Source organism: Drosophila gunungcola (genome assembly GCF_025200985.1).
Source record: "Drosophila gunungcola strain Sukarami chromosome 2R unlocalized genomic scaffold, Dgunungcola_SK_2 000020F, whole genome shotgun sequence".
Taxonomy (NCBI): Eukaryota; Metazoa; Arthropoda; class Insecta; order Diptera; family Drosophilidae; genus Drosophila; species Drosophila gunungcola.
The window spans coordinates 774599-799156 of NW_026453174.1; the positions used below are offsets into that span (position 1 = coordinate 774599).

The 24558-nt window shown below is 40.8% G+C and overlaps 3 protein-coding genes across 7 annotated transcripts in view; all 3 read right to left on the minus strand.

The window, feature by feature from the left end:
* Positions 1 to 277: 277 nt before the first annotated feature.
* On the minus strand, positions 278 to 14680 carry LOC128256502 (protein spinster). Of its 4 annotated transcripts, none has more exons than XM_052986909.1 (9): positions 13930 to 14680; positions 7046 to 7403; positions 6325 to 6651; positions 5801 to 6062; positions 2661 to 2759; positions 2421 to 2600; positions 2215 to 2356; positions 1484 to 1675; positions 278 to 1311 (listed from the first exon to the last, which is right to left on the minus strand). In XM_052986909.1, exons 1-8 carry the CDS (start codon positions 14315 to 14317, stop codon positions 1551 to 1553), a joined length of 1881 nt encoding a protein of 626 aa, XP_052842869.1. In that variant the 5' UTR covers positions 14318 to 14680; the 3' UTR covers positions 278 to 1311; positions 1484 to 1550. The 4 variants fall into 4 exon arrangements, with proteins under 4 accessions (XP_052842869.1, XP_052842867.1, XP_052842870.1 ...); XM_052986907.1 differs by lacking the exon at positions 5801 to 6062 and adding an exon at positions 5246 to 5507 and having other exon boundaries at positions 13930 to 14679; XM_052986910.1 differs by lacking the exons at positions 1484 to 1675; positions 5801 to 6062 and adding an exon at positions 5246 to 5507 and having other exon boundaries at positions 13930 to 14679.
* LOC128256516 (uncharacterized) overlaps positions 14344 to 24558 on the minus strand; it is a 54058-nt gene continuing 43843 nt past the window's right edge. Inside the window, exons 2-4 of one of the 2 annotated variants that reach the window (XM_052986928.1) lie at positions 15773 to 16118; positions 15247 to 15414; positions 14344 to 15190 (exon numbers count right to left, since the gene is read on the minus strand). In XM_052986928.1, the coding sequence (XP_052842888.1) occupies positions 14913 to 15190; positions 15247 to 15414; positions 15773 to 15989 (663 nt within the window). In that variant the 5' untranslated portion in view covers positions 15990 to 16118 and the 3' untranslated portion in view covers positions 14344 to 14912. Of the gene's footprint in view, positions 15191 to 15246; positions 15415 to 15772; positions 16153 to 24558 lie in introns of those variants that run through there. The other variant, XM_052986927.1, reaches the window with a different exon arrangement.
* Positions 16693 to 24495, minus strand: LOC128256488 (uncharacterized). The gene is made up of 13 exons (XM_052986879.1): positions 24295 to 24495; positions 24093 to 24236; positions 22735 to 22888; positions 22494 to 22679; positions 21578 to 22433; positions 21372 to 21522; positions 20518 to 20586; positions 19709 to 19993; positions 19499 to 19642; positions 18674 to 18824; positions 17879 to 18621; positions 17057 to 17346; positions 16693 to 16990 (listed from the first exon to the last, which is right to left on the minus strand). Exons 1-13 carry the CDS (start codon positions 24478 to 24480, stop codon positions 16789 to 16791), a joined length of 3561 nt encoding a protein of 1186 aa, XP_052842839.1. The 5' UTR covers positions 24481 to 24495; the 3' UTR covers positions 16693 to 16788.

Consider the following 24558-nt stretch of genomic DNA (forward strand, 5'->3'; position numbering starts at 1 on the left):
CCTCAAAATTATCGATACATTTATTTGAAAACCGTTAGCCGAAAAGTATGCAAAGTGTAAAGGGTTTTCATTTCGAACTCATTTAATTTTAATTCATATTTCTAAAAGAGTACTTTCCTGACCTAACAGTCTGCTGATTTTTTTTAAAGAAAAATAAATTTACTCACTTATCCAACCAAAGATCAGAATCTGCTTGAGATTACCCTCAAAACAATTTACTTCCCCATTTTCCCGTTGAGTTATTCACTGCCAATATCTCACTTCAAAAAACAGTAACTTGTTCATATTTTTCAGTAGTGTATATTTATTGCCCCGGAAATCCTTAGCTGCTAACATTGTTAATTAGTTTGGTTTACTTTCAGCCAAATATCAATCTATCAATTTTTGATTGCTTGCAGTCTTTATATGTCGCTGTGCATTCGCATTCCGATTAGGCTAGCATTCAATTAGGATTAAACAGTAACACACTCTCGAGAATTGATTAATGCCATTTGTCATTTAAAATAGTTATGCTGTAATATTCAGTTATTGTTGAGGGTGCAAACACTTTTCTTCCAATTTGTTACTCAACTATCTAAAGCTAGAACTAAAGTTATATATAGAGTAAAACTAAGATGTTACGATTAAACTGATTAAATAGACTATGCACTTATATAATGGCCCGATGCTTATCTATATTTACAATTCATACGTAAAGTACATACATTTTATTAATATCCAAACTGCAGGCATTCCGCTTTCGATGCCTGAGATAATCTATTTACATTATCCGATCTGAGGAAGCATTGTTTCGAATGCGAATCCAGCTTGAATCTTTGTATGATTAAAAGTTAGCCTAAAATACCAGAGCTAGACCTATCTACGACTACGATTTTAGAGCAGGGCTATTATCTAGCCCTCCACCGTTTACAAGTAAAATGATCTGTGTAATGTTATGACTTGGTGAGTGCCTGTGAGAGTGAGTGTTTGTATATATATCTACAAATCAGTGTATGGTGTGCTTGAACGTTGGCATGGTGGTCCTTCCTGCTTCCCTCCCCCTTCCTCCTCCAGAGTCCTTCCTTTCCCATTAGGAACTTGAACACTGGGGACTTGTCAGCCGCAAAGTCCCCGTAAACTTCCAGTACGATCCGATGCGGGATGTGCGTGGTGCGAGTGAGGATATATTAAATTAAAGATGGTTTTCAGTCAGTATTAGTTCACTCGGCATGCCATCGGAGCTCTGAGTGCGCAGCATAACCTCTAGGATCGGCTGGTATTAGGCAATTTGGCCCCGCTGCTGGTCCCGCTGCTGTTGTTGAGCCGAGACCTCTGAAAAACGGAGAATTCATTCATTAGATTTGCATTACAATGGGCCGAGAACACGGAAAGCAATGAAGAACAGGGTATGACTAGGGTCAAGTAGCTGAGAGATTAGTAGAACGCAACGATGGAACGCACGCAGAACAGAACGAGGAAACAAAATTTCGAGCATTCCACCTACCGGGAACTGGGGCCAAAAAGTAATCATTCGGTGCCTAGGCACACCTTAAGATTTCAAATTCGTGCTATCACGTGCGTTCGCGCAGGGCGATGTCAGTGCACAGTACCAGGCAGTCCGAGTTGAAGGACTCAACGTCCTTTTGCCCGCTGGCCGTGCCAACTGACAATCGCACCGCTCGCGGACCCTGGTCGCCTGTTTAAATTTAAAGTGGGAAACTGGTGAGCCAAAGAGCGGCAGATACGACTACTTGTGATCAAGTACCCATAGTTTGGAGAAATAATAGTGAATTAAAATAATGGTTACAAAAAGAAAAAGGTTTGTATGCATAATTTTAGCTGATTATTTTACATCCAATTCAATAGGAATAAAGAGTACTGCCTGGTGCCATTAAAATACAACTTGGTTTAGGTAATGAATTTCGAAAAATAGTCCTGATATCTAATATAATGATAATTTTACATTCTGTATTAGGAAGAATGTGGAAAGGATTTGTGTGCATAGTTTATGGCCGATTCTGTCACATCCTGTTTACTTTGATATTTCAAATAAGATATCAACTAAGAAGAAAAAGTACTGCCTAGTGACTTAAAAATAATCTGGTCAATTTACATTTAATTCTTATTTGGATTCAATCGGTATATAGTTTTTTTCTGAGAAACTCTGGGTACTTTTCGATCATTATAGAGAGATAACAAGCTAGCTATAAAAGTACTGCAATCCATAATGTTTACCTTGTAGTCCTCGCGTGGCATTGTACTTGTCCTTGATGATGAAGCAGGCCGTAATCATAAAGAAGATGCCGCCCACCACCTCCACAAATGTGGTGGAGAACAGTGCGTACTGTAGTCCCTCAAACTGCTCCACATCCGAATACTAAAAGAGATACAAATTGCAAATTAATCAATGTCGTCTATATGTATATCATGCTTTAATTTACTTCCGTAGAGCTCGAGCCTGACGAGCGCACTGTTTCGATCATGTTGGTGGTGGTCTCAACGATGGCCTGGGTGACATTAGTGATGGCGGTCTCAGCCACTTGGGACATGCTCTGCAATTCAGTGCTCAGGCCAGAATCGCTGGGGTTCTTTTTCAGGTGCTTCATAATGGATTCGGATATCTGCCGGGTTTACCATTTAGTTATTTCAGTTTTCAGTTGGCAAACTTTTTAAGTACTTACCGCTCCCACCAAATAGGGACTTCCGGCATCTCCCAATGCATGTGAGATGAGGATTTGGAAGGCTTCGGCTGTAGAGCGACGTGTGGGAACCACCACATACTATAGTTTAAAAAAAAATATACAAAATTAGTATCATTTAAATTTTAATGTAAACGTGCAACAACAACAACATAAAGCAAAGCAAAATATGAAAGCAAAAGCCACAACCGATTCTTAAGCTATAACTATCGATTAAGCCAACTATCGGATCAGGTGTAAAAATGTATTTTTTGGAGGCCAGGCGTTAAACCCTTATAATTCTCCTCCAGAAAGTATTCTACACCAAAACCAATGAAAAAAACCATAGCTGATTTAAATACAAATAAAGTAGCGATTAATGCGTGTGTGGGTGAGCTTGCTTAAGAATGTATCTATGTGTAGGTGTGCCATCCAGCAGATTCAAATTTGCCAAAAGCTCGCCAAAGATGGAGCCACTTGAGAAATTTGGGGACAAACAAAGAGCAGGTCCCCAAAAGAATGGTACATATGTACGCAGCATTGCGTTCTCAGGTTGGAGTCTAACAAAGTGGGAACAGCTGGCGGGCCTGCCTGGGAACAGTGGGCCCTCTACATTTTTTTTTTCTTTTTTAGCGATTCATTAAGAACTCAAGAACTGAGTTGATATTTAAATAACTCGAGAATCTTTAAATCTTTAAATTGATTGTGGCAATTTGTTGTCTACTGAACTGTGTGGGCCACATTAAGTTTTTACTGTTATAACTACAGGTGATTTGATGGGTTTGTTGTGTGTATTTGTGTGTGGACTAAAGCGAAAAGCTGAAATTACGCAAAGCATTTATGATGTTACACCAGGTTTATTATATTCCCCTTACTGTAGGTCATCGTATAGATAAAGGCAATCGTATAAGATAAAGGCAATCTCTAATCACAGTTGCTTATCTGGGGGGAACAATTAATATAGCGCCACCAAGGTGGGCCGATCGCCTCTATTATTTTTCGGGTTAGATAACCGAATTGCGATTGCTTATTTCTGTCACGGAATCGTTTTGCAATGGCAAAATGGCAACAAAAAAGAGGAACACACGCAAATCAAGTGCGTGGTATAAGAAAGGCGACAAAAAACAGCAGAGTTTTGCATTGCAGGGGGTGTGAGTTGGGGGATTTCACGAGTACGAGTACGAGTACGAGTACGAGGTACGTCTATATGTACCGCCTGACGTAGTGCCAAATATAGAACAGGCCACCAAAAAAGCGTACGTATATCTCTCGAAAGGAATTACGTCCACTGTTTAAATGTGCATGTGTGCTTATGCCATATCCATTATCTTGTCGCGCATCAGCTGTTTGCATAGCTTTTCGCGTCCATTCATGGGATAGCTTCCACCAATCTACAGGTTTTATCTAAGTTATATATATTTTTTTAAATATTTTAAAAATGCTTATATCATATCTCTTGCTGCACTTCTTTGACACCTTTTGCAATCCAATTGGGTCGTTTTATCAATCTGGGTTACTTAATCAGTTAAGTTTACTTAATGAAATAAGCTGGCTATCATAATCATTTATTTCTGGAATAAAGTCAGTTCTGGTTCCCTAAATATACAAATTCAATTAAGAATGCTATCCAGCACTTGTTTTATGATTTGTTTATATTTTTTTCAAGTTCATTCCAAAATCCTAACTAAATATAAAAGCGAGAATTTATGATTCACTTGACTCTTCAGTGTTTTGGCTTCTAAATTCCCTTATCATTTGGCTTATCACTTCGAAACGGACAAACGTGACTAGCTGAGCAGATAATCCCCGAAAATCCAATCGTGAGCCAGACGGAAGAACCCAATATAAATATGAACATTTCGACACTTTAGTCTCGTGGAAGGGGCCGAAAATGGAGAGTGGGTTGGTTTGCACTGCAATTTGGGGGATTGTGGAGCTTTAACATGGTTATACGACATTCACTGGGGGTTGAGTGCCGAAATATTTGCACGCTGCAAGTTTTTTCGGGGGTTGGATACTTTCTTTTCCCCACAACATTTAGCGTAGAGGGATGGAAGTTATAGTGAGAAGATGAAACTCTCTAAGTTGATTACATTTACAAAAAAAAAGTAATAAGGCGAAATGGAGTTGTCTTCTCTCTTGGGGAATAAAAATGAATTGTGTGCAATAATCAAATATCCGAGTAACAGAACTTTAAGGCAGATTGGATGGGTAAGTTGTAAGAACATCGTCTCTATAACTGCCTTTAAGTTCTCGGGCTTACTGAATTTAAAACCGCACCCAAAAATACCACAAAATGGAGTATCAGATGACCACCACCGGTAATAGATGCGGGTAAAGACAACATAAAATTTGGTTAGTGTTTGTTTGTTTGTGAGTGGGCAAGCTGTGTGTGTGTGTGTGTGTGTGTTGTGTTTTTGTGTATAGGGTGTTATTACTCATTATAACAGTAAAAAGTTAATGCTTAAATTAAGATTTTCTGTGTGTAATTACAGTTACGATATTCAAACAATACGTGGGTGCAAAATAACAAAAAGCATTAGGCGGGATTCGAACGAGTCTCCCGTTTTCGAGATCTCTTGGCTTACCAGCAGTATGTCCGCAACAATTGCCCAATTCAAATTTAAAGCTAACTGCCCGAAAAAGATGAGCGCATAGGTGCCCGCCGAATTACTGTTCACCAGGAGGACAGCGCCCGTCAGCAGCGGAGCGCTCACGAGGAGGCCAAAGGCGCAGACCACCGGGTCCGCAGTCGGATATCGTTTTACCAGGTACTGGGACAGGAACGAGCCCATGGGCACGCCCAGCAGGCCCGCCAACATTGTGATGACTCCAAAGTTGAACGCAACACTAAGGGCGGGTTTTGAAATTTCGGGGTACATTCGGTTAGTTATGCCAAAGCTTAAGGACCCCACTGGCACTGCAACATGTTTAACCATCTTAAAGGATCTAGACTCTGATGGATAAACATGCTTTCGTGCTGTTCTGGGTATAAACAATTAAACGAGCAGGGGGGTTAGGGCAAGAAACGGAGGTCACCACGTTGAGTGTGTAATCACTAATCGGCTGGCCGGCTTTTAGCTTTTGATTTCTGCGCTTTTGCTGTTGTTGCTTCTCATATATCCACCAATAGGCCATCTTACCAGTAGGATGTCAGCCACAATCGACCAGCACAGGTTAAGTGCCACCTGGGCCACAAAAACGAAGATAAAGCACAGACTCTCGCTCGTCTGCGGAAGCACCAAGGCAGCAAACACCATCGGTGCCGAGATGAAGAGTCCCACCGCACAGATGTACGGATCGCAGTTCTCGTAGCGGCCTCTCAATCTCTGGGCCAGAAGGGAACCCATCGGCACTCCGATGAGTCCGGCCAGCATGGCCACCAGACCAAACTTGTACGAGATGCTTGACGACGGATCAGAAACCATTGTAAGGCGCACAGCTCGATATTCGATATTGAAGGGTTTTTTGGGGGTCGTGGTCGAAAGGAAAGGCTCAAAACACCATTTTCACAAACTGATTTCGTAGCTGAGATTTGACTTCTTACAAAAGTTGTAAAGTTATCATAAAGTTAAAAAGTTTGAAATTCTTAGAGAGGTTTTTGAGTAATCTCAGCTAGTCTCGTGAAAATGGTTTTTTTTATGGGATCAGGGGACAGCACACTTACTCGTCCTGGACGATGTTCTCATTGCCGGGCTGCAACTTCATGCCTAGATAGATGAAGGAAGGTCCCCACCAGGACAGAGCTCCGGCTACGAAGGCCACGCACGTGAATCCCGCCGTGGAGAGCATGAATGAGCGGTTCTTGACCAGGGCCTTGATGTCCTGCTTGTAGGTGGTGGCCTCCAGATTGTGCGATCCCTCGCTGTGGCCCCGCTCCGGATCCTTGATGAGCACGATCAGCAGGACGGCCACGATGCCCAGAATGGGTGTGACCCTCAGGGCCCAGCGCCAGTTGTTGGCCAGGTGAGCGGTCTTGGATCCCACAATGTAGCTGCAAAAGAAAGCAAAGGTCATTGATGAGACTGATCCCGATGAACTGACTCTTGGGCCGCGTTGCATTGGCGGCCAATTAGGCGTTGCATAAATTCCAATCAACCCCCCAATTGACCCAGCACTCTAATTGAATTAGAGCCGTGTCAATTGTGGCATTCTCAAAGTAAATCAATTTCAATTTCCCGCAGAGTCACGTGACTCTTCTCACGCTTCGCCAGTGAGAATAACTGATTAGCAAGCAGCCTCAAACTTTGGCCCGCATCGCCTGTTGCCAGCGGTTGATAAGAACGACTACAAAGTCGGAGCCGTAGACGTTTGATAACCCTCCCGGATTGTTTACAGATCATTGGTCTGGACATTGGCCGGGCAATGTGAAGGTAGTGCACACTCACCCCAGACCGGATCCCACGGGTATGGCAAAGTAGAACAGCGCCAGCATCTTGGAGCGCATGTCGTGAACGAAGAGGTCCGAGATGATCGTCGGCGCAATGGTGCTGTACGAGGCCTCGCCGATTCCCACCAGTGCCCGGAAGCTGATGAACCATCCGAAGCTCTCCATGAACGATCCCAGCAGGGTGGTGGTGCTCCACAGGGCCACGCCCACCGCCATGATCCTGGGGCGGGAGTAGCGATCACCCAGATAACCAAAGATAGGGGCACACACCATGTACGAGATCACGAACACAGTCTGCAGAAGTCCGGCACTGTCATTTCCGATGTCAAAATCCCCACGAACGTCCGTTAGAACACCTGGAAAATAAAAAAGGAATTCGGGTTAGATCATCTTAACGTTTTAAATACCATTTAAAATCACCATTTGTTTTATCATTATCAAAGTTAGGTAGCTTAATTTTTAGTCATTAAAATTTTTTTTTCATTCAATATCATTGCCTTCTAATAAATAAAGCTTTAAAAAGTTTGTTTATTTTCCTGGTATAAATGTTTTAAATAAGTTATAGCAGTTTATAATATTATTATCCAAGTTCATCTCCAAGTTTATGGATTTCAAATGGGAATGAGTTTGAGGTTAAATCATAAAATGTCATTGCCCCTTAATTTATGAAAGTTGAGTCCATGACATAACTTCAAATTGTTAAGTATTTTAATGCATTTCAGAAAGTGATATGGCGAAAACTGGTCAAATAAAAACCATCTAATGTTATTATGTTTTTTCTCTACCATTTTCTTTGTTTGTGGAATGCGCGTGATGTGTGATATGTAACATGGTATTTTGTACATATCAGCCCATCCCCAGCAGGGGTTGCCAATTGGACAAGTAAATAAATCGTAAATACAAGTCCGTTGTATTCGAGTATAACGCCCAAATTGATGGGATCAGTCGGGGAGTTGTCTCTACAATTAGCACTCCCCAGTCATTTTAGCTCCGGGATGACTGGGAGATAATTGCGGAAATATCGCGTGTCAAATATTGCCCAAAAACCCATTAATTAACTCATAGATTTATATTAAACAGCAGCAAAAACCTAAAGATAGGGCATATTGGGGGTGAGTTTTAATTGATCGTTCATTGTTATTGCAACGCCCACTTATTATCAGCAATCGATATTGTTCGCTGTGACAATCTGGTGCATCTTAACTTATCTAAATATTGGCAATAAAAATATAATGCCCTTTTTTATCACATGGTTAGAGGGTTCATGATTAATCAATGTGACTATCTATGCAATTTTCTATTAGTTAGAGTTTGCATATTTAATCTACAATTGTCAATGAGTTTCATTTGAAAACATAGTAATTATTGATAAATTGTCTTTAATTTTAGTAGTTAAAGAAAATTTCAATCGGAATGTTTATCTGGTGCATCTTTATGCAAATTTGTGTCATGAGTGGAATTTTGATCACTGTGATATCACCTTCGCACACATTTTCTCAGTTATTTCCTGCACGTCTTCACCTAGGCATTTAAAATTCATTAACAAACGGATGTGCAACCAGCGAATTAATAGCCAAACGACCTCCGTCAATAACTGTTAGCCAATCTAACGCTACTTCCTAATAGAATATATGCAGCTCCAACAAAAACAAAACAACAGCTTTAAAGCCCCATTTGTTCACATGTCTCTCTTCGTACATTGGCCTTTGGAGAATGGACGAAAAAAAAAACAAAAATAAATAAATAAATAACTACTTAAAGTGCTTGGGCACCCAAAAATAAACAACGGTCTACAAAATTAAGTGGGAGAGAGGGAGAGGGCAAGTAGAGAGAGTGGAGCAAATAAAGAGTTTAAAACCAAGAGAGAGTGAGTGAGATCAGAAGCCGGCAAATTGCAGCAGCAACAACAATGACACACACAGAAAGCTCAACAAGTTGTGCCCCAAAAACTGAGAGAGGAAAAGAGAGAGACCCGAAGCTCCACGAAACCCCACGAAGCAAAGCAAAACGTGGCACGAAGTTGCCGATGCAGTGAATCAGCCTTTGCTTTTTAATTATTCCATTTTCTGGGTCTTTTTGCTCATTTCGCTTTTGAGAAATTTATCGTACGATGTTTTTCAACCAATCAGCGCGTTTGTTTGCCTTGCCCAGTGACGTAACGGTTGGAGGACGCCACGCGATAAGTCTGTGTGTGTATTGCATTGCGATTGTGGGTTGAAAAGCGAAAGAGAGGGGCAGAGTGGGGCTGGGTGGGTGAGGCATATGTTTGTATATGACTTATATGTAGGCATGTAGGCAGCTATCTCTGACACTCAACGGGTAATCTGGTTCCACGCAAGGAATTCCGATTGTTTATGGCCATTCCTAAAAAAAAAACAGAGGCAAAGCGTCTATGATTACGTAGATTCCCCTCCGAATCTATCCTCTCTTCGCCTAAATTCCCCACTTCCAGGGAAGTTCCGTCAACGTATGGAAACATTAGGTATTTATATTTTTTAGCCGGTTGCCGCAATTTTAGAACCAGTTTGGGTCTCTCATGATTTTCTCTCTCTCTCTCTGTCTTGGCCTTTAGTTCGTTCTCTTTTGTCCCCAATAATGATGACAGTGCGATTCAAAATAGTAGGTGAAACTTGATATATTTAATATCTTCATATGTTATTAAATAACACTTTTAAGTCGAACTTTCTGGAACCCAGAAAAAGTGAAGTGGTAATAACAAGCCCTTCTATATCTATTAAAGTAGTGTGCAAATGAGATACTTGAAGAGAAAATCGCTTTAAGAAGTCAAAGTCATATTGTACTTAAATACAAAATCTTGTGAAAGTTTTACTTTATAACCTTCCGTTACCACTTTTGGCTAGGAGTTAACTTTCAAAACGAGCAGTGTTGTAGCGAGGGAAATTCCAGAACGTTGATCCGTTAAATACGTCAATATTTAAAACCAGGCAACTGCAATACCAACAACAACAAAGGCGGGACTCTCATTACCATGAATGAAAAAGTTGTTTGTGTTCGAAAGTGACTGTTCTCAGTCGCTCCCTCTCTCTCTTTCTCTCTCTTTCTCTCCCCTATCTCTATCTCCCTCTCGGTCTGTGGCGTCTGGTGACGCCGGCCTTGAAATATCGCGCGATATGCAGCGTAAGCTTTAAAATCGGACGATGATTAAACGGAATATCTGACAGATACTTCGGGCACGAATGGAGCCAACAAAAAAAAAACACTGAGGCTGTGACTTTCGCTTGGAATGCATTTGAATGCTTTGCGGAGCACTCGAAATGTTAAAAAGAAAAACTTTCTTTTTGGTGGGCAGGTGGAAATCAATTGTGAAAGCGGCGGCGCCCAAGGAAAAGAGTTCCAGACATTCCCTACCCCAACCTGTCGTACTATTCTTCTTTTTTTTTTTCGCACTTGCCTTCGTTAATTCAATTTGTTTGAGCAAAAAGTGTGTACTGCACTCTGCGTAGGTCGTTGACCCAGATATACATATGTATATATGCATATGCAGAATAGAACCATTGACGTTGAATAGAGTGCAAACCTCAAACACATTTGTGATAAATGTATGCAATGCAAAAGACTTAAAAACACGCATAAGGTACGTCTGGGGTTTTCTGAAACCCGAGGAGCTCTTGTTTCTTTAACCTATTCAAATGTTTCGTAAACGTAAGCAGCCGTTTTATAACTTGGTTTAATTCAAAGTGTAGTCTAAGGTTCTGAATACTTATCATCTACTTTTAAAGTAAAGCAAACAGACATTTGACTAAAAAAGTTGTAATGGTTTTTTTTTTTTAATTCATAAGTATTTTAAATTTTACGCATAAACCTTAATTACATTTGGCTAATTTTTTAGCAGCAGATAAACGTATTTTTTAAAGTATTTCAGCGGTTGGTTTTATTTTAAAATATTTTTGTAGAAATCCAATCCAATTGGAATGTCTTAGTTTTTTTGTTACCTTTCTGTTTATTATTATTTCTTTCCTCGGCTGCGATGGCAACAAAATGGAAAGTTTTTATGTATCTGCTAAAAAAGCATTTCAAGCGGAAATAAAAACCAAACTCAGTGACTTTTAACAAATGCAAAATATGCAAAATAAAGTCAACAGCATTAGGCAAGTGAAATGTTTGATTACATTTGGGGGGTTTCAAAACACGAAGAAACAACCGTCAATGATCAAAACACATATTTTTTGACTCTAACGAAATTTTCTAACAAAAACTGTTTTCGATCAATTGACAGATACAATTATTCTGATATTTTCCGTTGGATGGGGGCCAAGAAAATTACGTCGGAAGCACAGCAGAACGGAATCTGTGCCCATGTATTTTGCCTTCATTCAGGCCACATATCTGATGTTGACCAAAATAACTGCCAGAGCTTTGGCCGACCAAAGTTCGCTGGCGGTGCAGAAAGAGATTTTACTGTCAACAACAGAACAACACAGATCACGATCATGAACGAAGAGGAAAGCCAAATGCTGTTCCCAAAACTCGGTGTGAAAACATCAGACCACCAAACCTCGGTGTTATAAGCTTGAAAACTCAAGCAAAATTCAGCAAAGTCGGAGGTCGCAGCCAAAGGCCAAGACGCACTTAAAATTATAATTAAATGCATTCCATTAGGGTGGCCAGACATCGGGCGATACGTCTATAGGTATATACAAAAAGAAATACATATAAATGGTATAAAAGTATAACCGTAAGTAAACGTGGTTTTGGTGTCGATCAGCGAATGTCGAAATTCCCATGAAAAAAGGGCAGGCCAACAAAAGCAAAAGAAATAATGGCAAGGCAATCTAATCACTGTAAAAATGTTGGAACCCCACGTGTATGCACCTGTAATCCAATGCAATTTATTGTGCAGCGATCTGGTTTCAGCCACTTCTTGATAAGGCCTCAAAGTGGGCGGTGGAGTGATGATAATGCCACTGGAAAATGGCAAAACAATAACCTTGAGTGACTGGCCAGTGTTTATTTTAGTTTGTATTTTGCCTTGTGCACCCAGTGCTCTCAAAATAAACACAAGTTTTCCCAATCAATTAGGCGCACATGGAAATTTTGAAATTTTCTGAGCAAAAAGTGGAAAAGTAATTGAGAATAATATGTAAGCAGAGTGTTATTGATGGACGACTGCTGGCTGAAGGTTTGATATGTAAATGTTATCGCCCTTTCCTGTGAGTAATTCCGCTTCCTGTCTGATTAAAAGTCGTATGATTCTTTTAGTCACATTTGGCGGGTGTAACACGAATTAAGAGCTCATGATTTACGGCTCAAAAGGGGGAATAAAATCGATTTCTAATTGTCGCTGAAGCAATCAGCTGATAAGTATCTTGTCATTGCAAATTATTTGCAAGTGCACATACAGTAAAAGAAATTATCGTTTGCCCTTGAATGGAAAAATTCTGCCGACTCGACGGGAAATTCGCAAGTTCAGGTTCACAGATATTGTAAAATCGTAAAATTATAGTTATTATCTATAATAGTCTGGACATGCAAATTAAACGGTTTGTGCAGTGGGCTTGTGTGCAAGCAAACGGGGTGACAAATTCAACTGCTTTTAGTCATAACTTGTTCAACCATGTAATTAGCGCCGTTAAACAAGTTTCCATTTTATTTGCACTGGGTTTGTGTAACTGAATGTGATACAACCAGACGGGCAATCAGCAATCTGAAGACAACTACTACTCCATTTCAAGACAGATGTAAACAAGGAAAAGAAGTTGAGTGGGAAAAGTTTACAGAATTGATTGATTGTCCGCCCGCATAGGCAAGTCGAGTCCCATGAATAAAGAGTCGTTTCTCCGCCAATGCTTTTAATAATAAACACTAATGAAATAAGCAGTGGGTCCCGTCCGAGTTTATTTATAGGCCGCAACATGCGATTACCCGGTAATTGTCACGCGGGCGGGGACTTTCTGTTTCTGATCACCACCGATCGGCGATCACCCATCGTGCTAAGCTCACCAGGCACCAGGTCAGGTGCCATTCCAGCTCCACTCTTTCTTTTTTATCGCACCCGAGTGTTAGGAATAATATATATGCGAAATGGGGCTTGATTGATTGCCACCCAGTGGAAATGTCCCGAGTTGAGTGCAAAGAGGAAGTGGATTCATATATCGACGCATTAGTGAGTGATAAAAACGCTCACCCGAATGTCTGTTTGAATATTCTCGGATCGCGTGATTCATTTGTAAGCTGATTAGTCACTAAATAAATTTACGCAAATACTACAATAGTAAGCAATCTTTATGGTACTTTTTGTAAACAAGAGACGTATTGTTTTGGTTATTGACTAAGGCACAACAACAAGGACTGATTAGAGGGTTTTTCAGCTAATACAATGAATTTACTAATGATTTTTCAATGGTTTTAAAATATTTAATCATTTTATTTTAAAATGTGACAATTGTATTAGCATTTTTTTCTAAAGCAAAATGGTTATTTAATATAAAGTTTGATTCGTATCCATTTCTGTTTGCTCTTATTTGTTCCAAGTTACCTACTGTTATTAAAAATAATATATTTTACGGCAAAACTACCCATTTTTAGTTTGATAAATTTGTGTTTTGCATAAAATATTATTACTAACATACATATATTCTTCTTGTTAAACAAGTAACATTTTGAGATCTAAATTCACTTCCTTTATGAAAAGCATCATGATGCTGTCTCTCATAAAGTAATTTAGGGAAAAACCCATATTTTGGCCCGCATAATCTTGAACCTTATACAAATTTGTTTTTTTTCGGTAAGGGTTTCTAATCTACAGTAAACGGTATCTAAAGTGTCAACAAATTTGTTTATATGGTGAGGAAACAAAACCCCACTGGACGTCATTAGAAGGCAATTTGTCGCGAAATGAGTGTACTAGTTCGGGGAACTCACCTGCAATCGTGAAGCGGTCCATGTAGTTGATCAGGTTCACGAAGCAGAGCACGGTGACGGTGAACCAATGTGACCTTGCCACGGAGGAGAGACGGGAGGGAACGGCGGCGGAGGGCGGGTGGATCTCGGCCAGTTGATGGTGGTGGTGGTGGTGGGTTCGCAGGCGGTGACGCTCCTCCTCCATGCTGTCCGAATCCGAGGGCATCAACTGTTGTGACGAGTAGGTCACAGGAAGTCCGTCGGGCGATAGATTTGCCACATCCTCCCGACTGCCGCCCTCCTCAGAGGAGCCACTCCCGCTGCTCCCGCTCTGGATCATCGCCGGGTTGTCCATGGCGGCCGCCGTTGGGAGCGGTTGGTACAATTTGTTCTGGTGCTTCAGCGACATCCGAATCCGATCCTCTCTACTCTCTGTTCTCTCTACTCTTTGGCTTGGAAATTCGCAGCAGACAACGCGGCAAAAGTTATTTGCACACGCTTCTCTTCTCTTCGCTCACTAACACAGTGAAAAACTCGCGATGAAAGCGGTGGGCAAAGCGAATGCAAAAGAATTTGGCACAGCTTTATTCGCTTTTCTCTTAATCACTCTCGCTTATTTATGACCAATCGGACTGTCTATTGACACCTGTTCTTAAGGCTTGTCTAATCGCGGTCGTACTTTAAAAATAGTCAGTGCAGTTGCAGTGCTTCCTTTTTTATTTCTTCCGCGACGCGAACGCGAGTGTGTCCAATTGAAGTCGCCCCAAAAGTGTGCCCGCTAGAGACCGCTACCTTTTCCCTTGTCGTTTTCTGACGCGCTATTAGTGTGACCGTCGCGAAGCGTTAAGAGGTTTCCTGAGAGCAATGTTTAACTCCTATTAACCCAGCCCTGAGCCAATCGATTATTTTGGCGCTTGAATTCAAAAATAAACTATTTTCAGATGTCAAGATTTGCTTTATTATAAACTGCAGTGCTAAAGTAAATGCTACTAAAAATTGGATTTCTAATTAATGTCAATGTCATCTAGACGTCCACGCACGCGATTCTTGCGCTTGTGTTTTTTAGTGGGTGGTGGCAGGAAACTCTCCAGAAATTCAATGGTGTTCATTATTGTCTCCGAGCTCACATTCCCAATGTAGTTCTTGTCGAAGTAGACAACTGGAACAGGCGCCTCCGTCGAGAGGAGCAACTTGTCGCAGTTGCAACGCTTATTCTTATCCTGTCCCTGAATTTTGGCATTCAGGGCCTCTACATCCACATCTGTGGTGGTGTTTGATTTGTCTAATACGGGGATTTAATTAAAAGCTGACCTATTCCTTGACTGATTTGCTACCCACCGAACAAGGGGCGAAAGCACTCCTTGACCTGAATCCACTTGGTGCAAAACTGCTTGATGAAACTGTCGTTGTTGTGGAAAAAGTTTCGGGCAGCATCGTCTACACGGTATTTCATGAATCCCGGCACATACGGCCACTTTCCATTGGCGGCATAAAAGCAAATAATGTCTAAAATAATATTAAAAATTTTATATTTTTAAATTTAAAATATTGAATTTTTGTTTTATAAATATTGGATTAACGTCTGCAAACAATACTAATCGCTACCTTAAATCGAATTAACTTATTTTGGCCTACTTTTAGGCAAATTGTGTTATGTTAAAATGTAATACTTTTTGACATTCAAGTAAAAACGACAACTAAACACAAAATTCAAATACAATTTCAGTTGACTTTTCAAAAAGCTTATTGGCAAGGAATTAACTTATAGATTTTACATGTTCGGTTAAGTTGTTTAGTTTTCAAAAATAATTGTATATTTGATTTTATTTTTATTTGTGACTTTGTGATACAATACTCAACTCACAGGGCACGTGAAAAAGGTGCAGAAATGTGCGCTGATGCTCCAGACTCGAGATTAGGTGAATGCCGCTGGGCCGACGACTTGCCAGGACTTGCTTTCTTCCGGCAAAAGGAATCTCGTCTACCCGCACACTTTTCATATAAGCCTCGCCCACTGTGAATAGAAAGCCCACCAAAAAAAGGGGCAGAATGCGCCAAGCGATTTTCCGACGCAGTTCCATAGTCGAACTTTCCACTTGACAGCAACAAATTCAACTGGCGAATGTCCTGCAGGAACCGTCAAAAGCATGAGTGATTCCGGTGCGCTTTATTGATTTTAATTGCGCTCGAGGTTGACATATATCCAGGCACTCGGAACACTTGCATGTGCTAACGCAATTGGCGAGGTATTAAAGTTCACTGCCCTTTTGAATCATAACTTTCAGCATGTTCCAATTGTCACATTTCGCACTGCTAAGTCACAGGAAATGCAGTATGTAAATGACTCAGTCATTAGCTAATATATTACTCAATAGTTACAAAATGCCCAGATAGCTCGGAACAACAATAAATAATCAATTGATTTACAATTGTTACATATCTAGATGGGGGAAAACTTCGATCGGATTTCTCATTGCCGCCACGCGTCGTATACTTAATTTGCCGGCAAAACCTGCTTTCATTGCAAACTTTTTCCGCCACTTCCCCTCAAACATTGTTAGAATGCCGCCATAGATTGCACGTGTTGCAAATTTACTTCATGGCTTATCAGGTTTGGCACAGTTCAAAAAATAGGAAAGCGAGACAAACAACCAAGGTATTTTCTTTTCATATTCTTATGTAAGCCTCAGACCTAAACGAACTACGTTTTAGTACAATTTAAGCTACTTTAAGTATTAACTGAAGTCAACAAATATTAACTTCTGCGTCTTAGAGTTGGTCAACTTTAAGTTTATTTTCTTAAAACATTATCTGTGGCTTTAATTTATATTCTACGTGTTTTCAGGTCCAAAAATATATTTTTCGATCAGTAAACCAAGTTTAAGACTCAATTGACTGGTCATCTAGTATGAGGGACCAGAGTTTAACCCTGTCCGTTTGGAATTCGCTGGCCACGTTAGCCTCGAAACCTTTTGATGGAGCTGGCGCATTGGAGAATTCCTGGTAATCACAAATTCCGTTGGGACGTGACTGCAGCACCTCAATGGAACAGGGGGTCAGTGACTCGACATTCCTCGGTTTTCTACGAAAAACAATGATTCGGTTCTTAAATTACCCTCTTACCGATTCGTTCGTTTTTTATACTCACCCAAACTTGGCGAAGTGCACGAAATAATCCACAAAGGAGTGGATAACCTTTGCCTCCGTGGAGTTCCGCACAAAGTCGGGGAAAATAAGAGGACTACGGAATAAATAGAGGAGATCATCACAGTGAACCACTCCGTATTTGCCACTGACATTGGCGGATGTGTAAGCAGAGGCGTAACTCAGGGGTCCTCGGTAGTTAAAGCTGTACAGGTAAACAGGATTCGATGAATGGCAGATATCCTTGCGAATGGTATTATAAAGGGGCTGCTTGAAACCCCTATCGGAAATTAGCTGGCAAAAAAAAGGAAAATAAATTAAATACTTATTAAATGTATAACAAATGTTTCAAAAAAGTTTCTTATTAAAAACTATTATTACGACAAAATAAAAAGCCTATTGATTGAGAAAGCCACCTTGACTTTTTATTTATTGAATAAATCAGAAATTCATAAGTTAATCGAAAAAATAAAACAGAATTAAATAATAACTTATAATAAATATTTAAGAAAAGTATCTTATAAAAAATAAAACAGTCAGCTATTACAAAATAATAATAAATTGAATTTTAAATAAATCAGAAATTCAATAGAAGATCGAACAAAATACTTATTGCAATGAAAAATGTTTAAGAAAAGTATTCCAACTTAAAAGGAAACCATCAGCTATCAGCTATTATGAGAGCCCATTGACTGAGAAAGCCACCTCGACTTTTCATTTTTGAATAAATATATTGTTATAACATACAATGTGCTAAGATAGATTGGATAATAGATAATTGTATCGTTTAGTTTACCATAGAGTTATACAAACGGTTTCTACTTACATCAATAAATCCCTGAACAGTTTCCTCGTTGACTTCGTGCTGGCCCTGAAAGTACTCTTCCACCAGGAGTTCCATGCTCCGGTTGAGCCGATCCTGGCTGAAATTGGGCGGGAACTCCATCAGCTCTTGAAGAAGCTCATCGAATCGGGAGTTGAAGCTCTGGCGAAGCGTCTCGTTGCCCAGGATGTTCACCACCCGCACGGCACCTTCACCTGGAACAGTTCCCAAAAGCAGGGGAATAGGAGGTCGTGCTCCTCGAGCCAGGATATCCTTGGGATGATCGCTGAGAAAGGCCTCTTTTCCCATTCCCCTTTCAACCACGGGTCGAAAGTTGGTCATGTGATCCACGTCCCAGAACTTAAGGCCATCTCCGGCATCCAGAAGTTTGGTGGCCTCCACCCTGCGCAGGGCTTTGGTTAACTTGGCAGTGCTCAAGTTCCTGGCATCCGGCACCTGGGCAAACTGCGCCAGGAGACGAGTCTGCTCCAGAGGCTGTTCCGCAATGGCAAATGGCACATTGGCCGTGCCACTCATGCTGATCACCCGATGGAAGAGACCCCGAGATCTGGGACTCAGCAGGTGCAGGTGGGTGGCCACACCTCCGGCACTTTGTCCGAAAATGGTCACCTTCTGGGGATCGCCGCCAAAGGAGCGAATGTTGCGCTGCACCCAACGCAGGGCCAAGTTCTGATCCTTTAGGCCAAAGTTTCCCGGCATTACAGCATCCTGGGTGGAGAGGAATCCTAAGAAAACGAATTTAAATAATTTTCATTTACTCAGTTAACAGAAGCTCACCAAAGGGTCCCAGTCGATAGGCCATGGTCACCAGGATCACTTCTCCGGAGTCCATGAAGTACTCAGGTCCCGACACTCCTGGTCCTGCAGAGCCACCAAAGAAGCCGCCGCCATGGATGTAGACCATTACAGGTAATGGCGTTTTTCTGACCTACATAAAAGAATCATAAGTCAAACCAGTTTAAAATCTTTTAAACTAGGGCCAAAATAAACTTTTTGTTTTTTTAATCTTAAACTCATGCACCCATAAAAATAATAATTATTTTTATATATTGAACATAAAAGCCTTGTCTTTATAATAGCCACAAAATAATTTTAATTATACCATTTCTGAGCTATTGAAACGGATTATCTAGCTTTTCAAATCTTCAATGATACATTTTTTTTTGCTTTTATTGACTGTGCTCAAATTAATGATAGATTTTTTCTTTAATTTTATCAGAACGTAATAATTATTTGAAAGCAAAATAATTGCGCTTATAAATTATGATTATTTTGCGAGCGATATTATTAAGCTTAAAATTATCACTCACAATCCAATCAGAATTATGACCAGATTCAAATCTAAAATTGTTGCTTAACAACGCTGTTCTTAAAATTACTAAAATTCTAATAATATGGTATAAATCCATTATAATTATTATATGTAAGGTAAGGAAATAGAGAACTGCATTAAAACTTAAAAGTTATTTTACAAAAATAAATACTTTTTATTTGAGCACCTATACGGCAAAGAAAAAATAATTTCTTTGCTTATAAAAAACCATTAAAAAAATGATTTAAATTAAGATTTAAGGCCACTAACAAAAAAAAAATGATTCTCACCCCTGGTCTGTATACGTTTAGGTAGAGGCAATCCTCGTCTCCATAGACAACAGGAGTGGGCAGCAGATAGTTCTTCTGGATGCAGTCCATCCTGGGCTGACTGGCATCGTAGACGCCCGGCAACTTGGGCATAACCTTGGGGTTCTGAAAGAAAGATATTCCATTACGAAAGGAGTTTATTGTCGGGGGAAACCCCCACACCATACTCACACTGAATCGCAGGTCGCCAACTGGCGGAAGGGCATAGGGAATGCCCATAAAGGCCTCAAACCGCTGGGACTGATAGCCCTGGCGATGGATGCCCTTCAGGCAGCCAACGCTGGGCGGGCACACAACGAGCTGGAGCGATGGCGGTCCAGTGGCCAAGGCCATGGAGAAGGGTCCAGGGCCAGCGGAAAGCTGGCCAAGAAGCATCAGTGGCAGCAGCAGCCGCATCAGCATCTGAGCCCGTGGTTGAATCATCGCCGGCGGTCCACGAAGTGACTGAAAACAGAGCTAATGGATCATTAATTATGCATATCGATTGGTTATTTATGATCAATTTTGGGGCTTCCACCACTTCGTTTTGATTCGCCCAAGATGATGTCAACATTAAAACGGTCCGCAGATGGATTTCTAAACAGTGTTCACTCACTGCAATTACTGGTTAATTGGGAGAAAATCTCTCGCAGAACCTTCCGCTACAGAGGCCCAAATCGATCTGACGGCTTTCGAGGGCTCGCGTTCACTTTAATCGTGAAGAAAACTTTGCTCTATCGTAGTGCCTCTCTGCCCACAATCTTGAAACACACAGAGTGACTGAACGCGCTGTGGAAAATTTATACATTATGCAGAGCGCAGGGCGATCGACGAGCTGCCGCTGCGGCTGGAGAACGGTTCACACGGCGTATGCTTGATCAGAGCGGATATCAATTGATCTGGAACTGCATCTATCATGGCAGCGACCTCCGTTTCCGAACGAATCTGGTTGGGGCAATTTAAAACACGCGCCAGAATGACTAGAAAGTCGCTGCACTTACCCTGGTCCGCTGGAGTCTACGACTTGCGGTCAACTGCGATCGCTTCGGGTTGAAACTTTCGCTTTTATCCTGTCCAGCCACGAAATATTACTCTTAATGAAGCCCAAAAGTCTCAAAAAAGAAGCGCATTTAACAGCAGTTACAGATTTACTAACTGTCTTTTAAAATCAAAACGAAATACTATTTTATGGCTATGTTTTGCAGTCTATATATTCAGATAGGCCCTCTAATCAGCAATAGCTTTTATGGCCTTATTATTGGCAAATAAAATCACACCTCCGTCATTAATAAACATTTTAATAATAGCTCATTGTATTTGGGTAGTAAAGACATTATTCTAATGAGCGCCTATTTGGAACATTCTTTGTTTACACAGGTGTTTGGTGATCACTTACTTTCGTTTTTATCCTCCCATAAAAAACGTCACGCTTTCACTCTCACTTGTCGTGCTTCAACTTTAGACTGTAATACCGTAGAATTTAATAATAAAGTCTCCAAGCAGATGGTTCCCCTATCGCGTGAGATTTATTACTCCCCGGATCGACGGCAATCTTATCTCACCGCATGTCGCCGGGCCTTTTATTCGCACTTAATCTCGTTTCTTGCACATTCTGCATATGTAAATTGACCTTCGAATGACAATTGGGGAGATGGGGTAGCGCAGACTTTTACAAAAAAAGGAACGCAGTCGGAGCTCAATGGAAATCTGGGGTATTTTTAACAGATCCCATTACAAGATCCGTTCCACTTCACAAATTAACGAGGTTTATTTAGCTCACTCTTAAATTAGCCCTTACCAGTTGGAATTGGGTCGGGAATTGGGATATAACATATATGGTATCACTTTATAGAAATAAGTTTTTCCATATGGGAAAGGCTGTAAGTTTTATGCTACTCCAAATATGTTCTTCGTACTTTTCAGTGGTGCCTCCGAAGTGTAAATAGTTGCACATTTTCTCATCCTCAAAATCCGTGGCTTTACAGGTAGCATCTTCATGGAATATCCTGAAGGGATCGAGTATATCATTACCAATGAACTTATGGGGATTAAACAACTCACCCCGTTTTGGCAAAGTCCGCTATCAGCGAAGTCATCCTTTGGGCTACTTTGGCATCTAACGAGTCCTTGGGGAAATCCTCGTAGAGAAATGGCAACCTAATGGTGTGCAGACCATCGTCCATGTGAGCTGCTCCCAACCCAAAATCCTCCTGTGTGGAACCACCGAAAAGTAGCGTTATGGAGTGCAGACCTCCAAAATCAAAGATATACATGGACAGTGGATTCTCTGCCAGATTGGCATAGCTGGCATATGAGGAAACTGTTTTATAAATCGGATAGTAAAAGTTGAAATCCCCAGAGATTTCGGCCAGAGCTTTCATCGTGTCGTTGTTAAGACTCTCTCCCTGAAATTTATATGCATCCAGTATTCCCCTGACCATTTCTGGTGAAGTTCCACTGGGAAGGCTAAGCGCCAAAGCCATATGTTCTAGGAACTTCTCATTGAAGTCCGCCATGCGTTGAGGATCCGTGAAGGAGCGCAACAAGGTCAGGGAACCCTCGCCAGCTCGAGAATTGATGCCAATTACCCAGGGCACCTGGTTAATCCGACCAGCCAGATGGGCTTTTAGGGGATCTTCAACCAAAAAGGCATCCGACGATCCAACGTCCTCCAAAACAGGGACACAGTCTTGCTGAGGCACACCATCAAGGATTCTTAAGCTGTCTACACTGAGGAGAAGTTTCATGGGACACCCGTCTCGAAGAGCTTGGGCCAGATCCTCGCTACTGAGACTCTCCGCCTGATCGATGCCCATCTCAATGGCCAACTTTCTGGCTTGACTCAACGGATTCTTAAGGATCTTCACGGCTGGAATGAACGCAGTGCCAGTCAAGGACATGGCTTTTTGAAAGAGGCCTACACAGAAAAGAAAATGGTATATGTTAATGTGTGTTGTGTAATCAATGGTTCATTCACCTTTAGAATTAGGACTTAGCATATGCAGATGTGCGGATACTCCTCCTGCACTGTGCCCAAAAATCGTGACCATCTGGGGATCTCCTCCAAATGTAGCTATATGTTTCTGGATCCACTGCAGGGCCAACCGCTGATCCTTAAGTCCGAAATTACCGGGCATGTACTCATCGCCAGTGCTAAGGAATCCTTTAATTTATAAACTTTAGTAAATTGGTCACTGATAATAATCCACTGCACTAACCGAACGGACCAAGGCGATAGCTTACTGTTACCATGATCACCTTGCCGGTATCCATCAGGTATCCTGGACCACTGGCCATTGGATGGGCAGAGCCACTAAAGAAACCTCCCGAATGTATGTAGACTAACACAGGCATGGGATTGTCATCTCTTTCCTAAGAAAAATATCATTGCAGAAAAGTAACCAAAAACCCACAATTTTAAATCTATAACATTTCTTTTAAGCATGCAATTTCGCAGTGGTATATCTTAAAAGTCTTCTGGCTTATTGCTCTAAAAATCTGCATTTAAAACTTGGTTTGTAATTTCGGGTCGATTTTTTGCTAATTTAATGATGTAACCCCTTCCTTCATCTCCGAAAAATCGTCTTTGCAGAAAAGTGACCAAAACCCTGCAGTTTTAAATCCATAAATTTTCTTTCATGCATCTTATGTCAAAGTCGTATATCTCTAATTTAATTTTTTTTTTGAAAGTATTGGGTTGTTATTTTTAAGATATAACTCCTTATTTAATTTCTGAAAAATAACATTACAGAAATGACACCAAAAGCGTACAATTCTAAATCCATAACTTTTCTTTCAAGCATCCAATTTCGCAGTGGTAGATCTTAAAAGTCTTCTGGCTTAGTTCTCTAAAAAACTGCATTTAAAATTTGGTTTGCAATTTCGGGCCCATTTTTTGAAATTTTTATGATGTAACCCCTTTCTAAATCTCCGAAAAAATCCTTGCAGAAAAGTGACCAAAAACCTACAGTTATAAATCCATTACTTTTCTTTCTGGCTTCCGATTTCAAAGTGGTATATCTTTACAGACTTGTGGCGTAAGCCTCTTAAAATCTGCTTTTCAATTTAGTTTTTAAACTTTGAGTTGTTCTTTTTACGATATAACTCCTTAATTAATATCAGAAAAATAGCATTGCAGAAAAGCAACCAGAAACCCACAATTCTAAATCCATAACTTTTCTTTCAAGCATGCGATTTCGCAGTGGTATATCTTAAAAGTCTTCTGGCTTATTTCTCTAAAAATTTAATTTAATTTAATTTTTGTGATGTAAGTCTCCAAGAAAACGCCCCTGCAGAAAAGTGATTAAAAACCTGCAGTTCTAAATCTATTACTTTTTTTCAAGCTTCCGATTTTTATGTGGTATAACCATATTTACAAAATGATCTTATAAAGCCAAAAAAATTAACCTCTTATATATCCCAGAATGACATGACAGAGTTTAACGATTTTTAAACGTTAGAGTGATAGTGTCCAAATTTTGAACGGAAGGGCAAACGGCCATGCTTTCTTGACCGGAATATTTAACCTTAGAACGCTGCTACCTCTTACATACTTTTCAACGAATACAAAATTTACCTTGGGTCTGTAGACATTCAGGTAGAGGCAATCCTCCACGCCCATAATATCTTTGTCGTTTGCAAAGTAGTTTCTCTGCAGGCAGCTGTCCTTGGCCATTCCAGCATCGAGTACTCCCTCCCAGGCAGCCGCCGGCACAGGATTCTAGGAACAGTTAATCGTCTAAATCCTCCTGAGTTAAATATTGCCAAAAACAATCCACCTTAAGCCGTAGCGGTCCAACTGGTGGCAGGGCAAAGGGAATGCCCATGAAGGCCTCGAACTCTCCACTCTGATAACCTGGCATTAAAGTGCCTCGCAGACAGCCCATGTCCTCCAAGCAGACATCCAAGGAATCGCCAAAGGCGACAGCTAAAAAAACCAGAGGTACCACTCCGATGAACAGCATCTTGATTTGACAGCACAGTGCCCAATTGCAACTTACTTTTATACTCAATCTACATGGTTAATGTGTTGCCAATACCTG

Coding starts and splice junctions, on each gene's coding strand:
- LOC128256488 (XM_052986879.1), bottom strand. CDS start 24,480: ATGCTGTTCATCGGAGTGGTACCTCTGGTTTTTTTAGCTGTCGCCTTT. Junction 18,825..19,498: donor TAAACGTATACAGACCAGGG/GTGAGAATCATT, acceptor TCTTTTATGTAG/GTCAGAAAAACGCCATTACC. Junction 18,622..18,673: donor CTATCGACTGGGACCCTTTG/GTGAGCTTCTGT, acceptor TCGTTTTCTTAG/GATTCCTCTCCACCCAGGAT.
- LOC128256502 (XM_052986909.1), bottom strand. CDS start 14,317: ATGTCGCTGAAGCACCAGAACAAATTGTACCAACCGCTCCCAACGGCG. Junction 6,652..7,045: donor CCCGTGGGATCCGGTCTGGG/GTGAGTGTGCAC, acceptor TTTCTTTTGCAG/CTACATTGTGGGATCCAAGA. Junction 1,676..2,214: donor TGCCACGCGAGGACTACAAG/GTAAACATTATG, acceptor AAATTTAAACAG/GCGACCAGGGTCCGCGAGCG.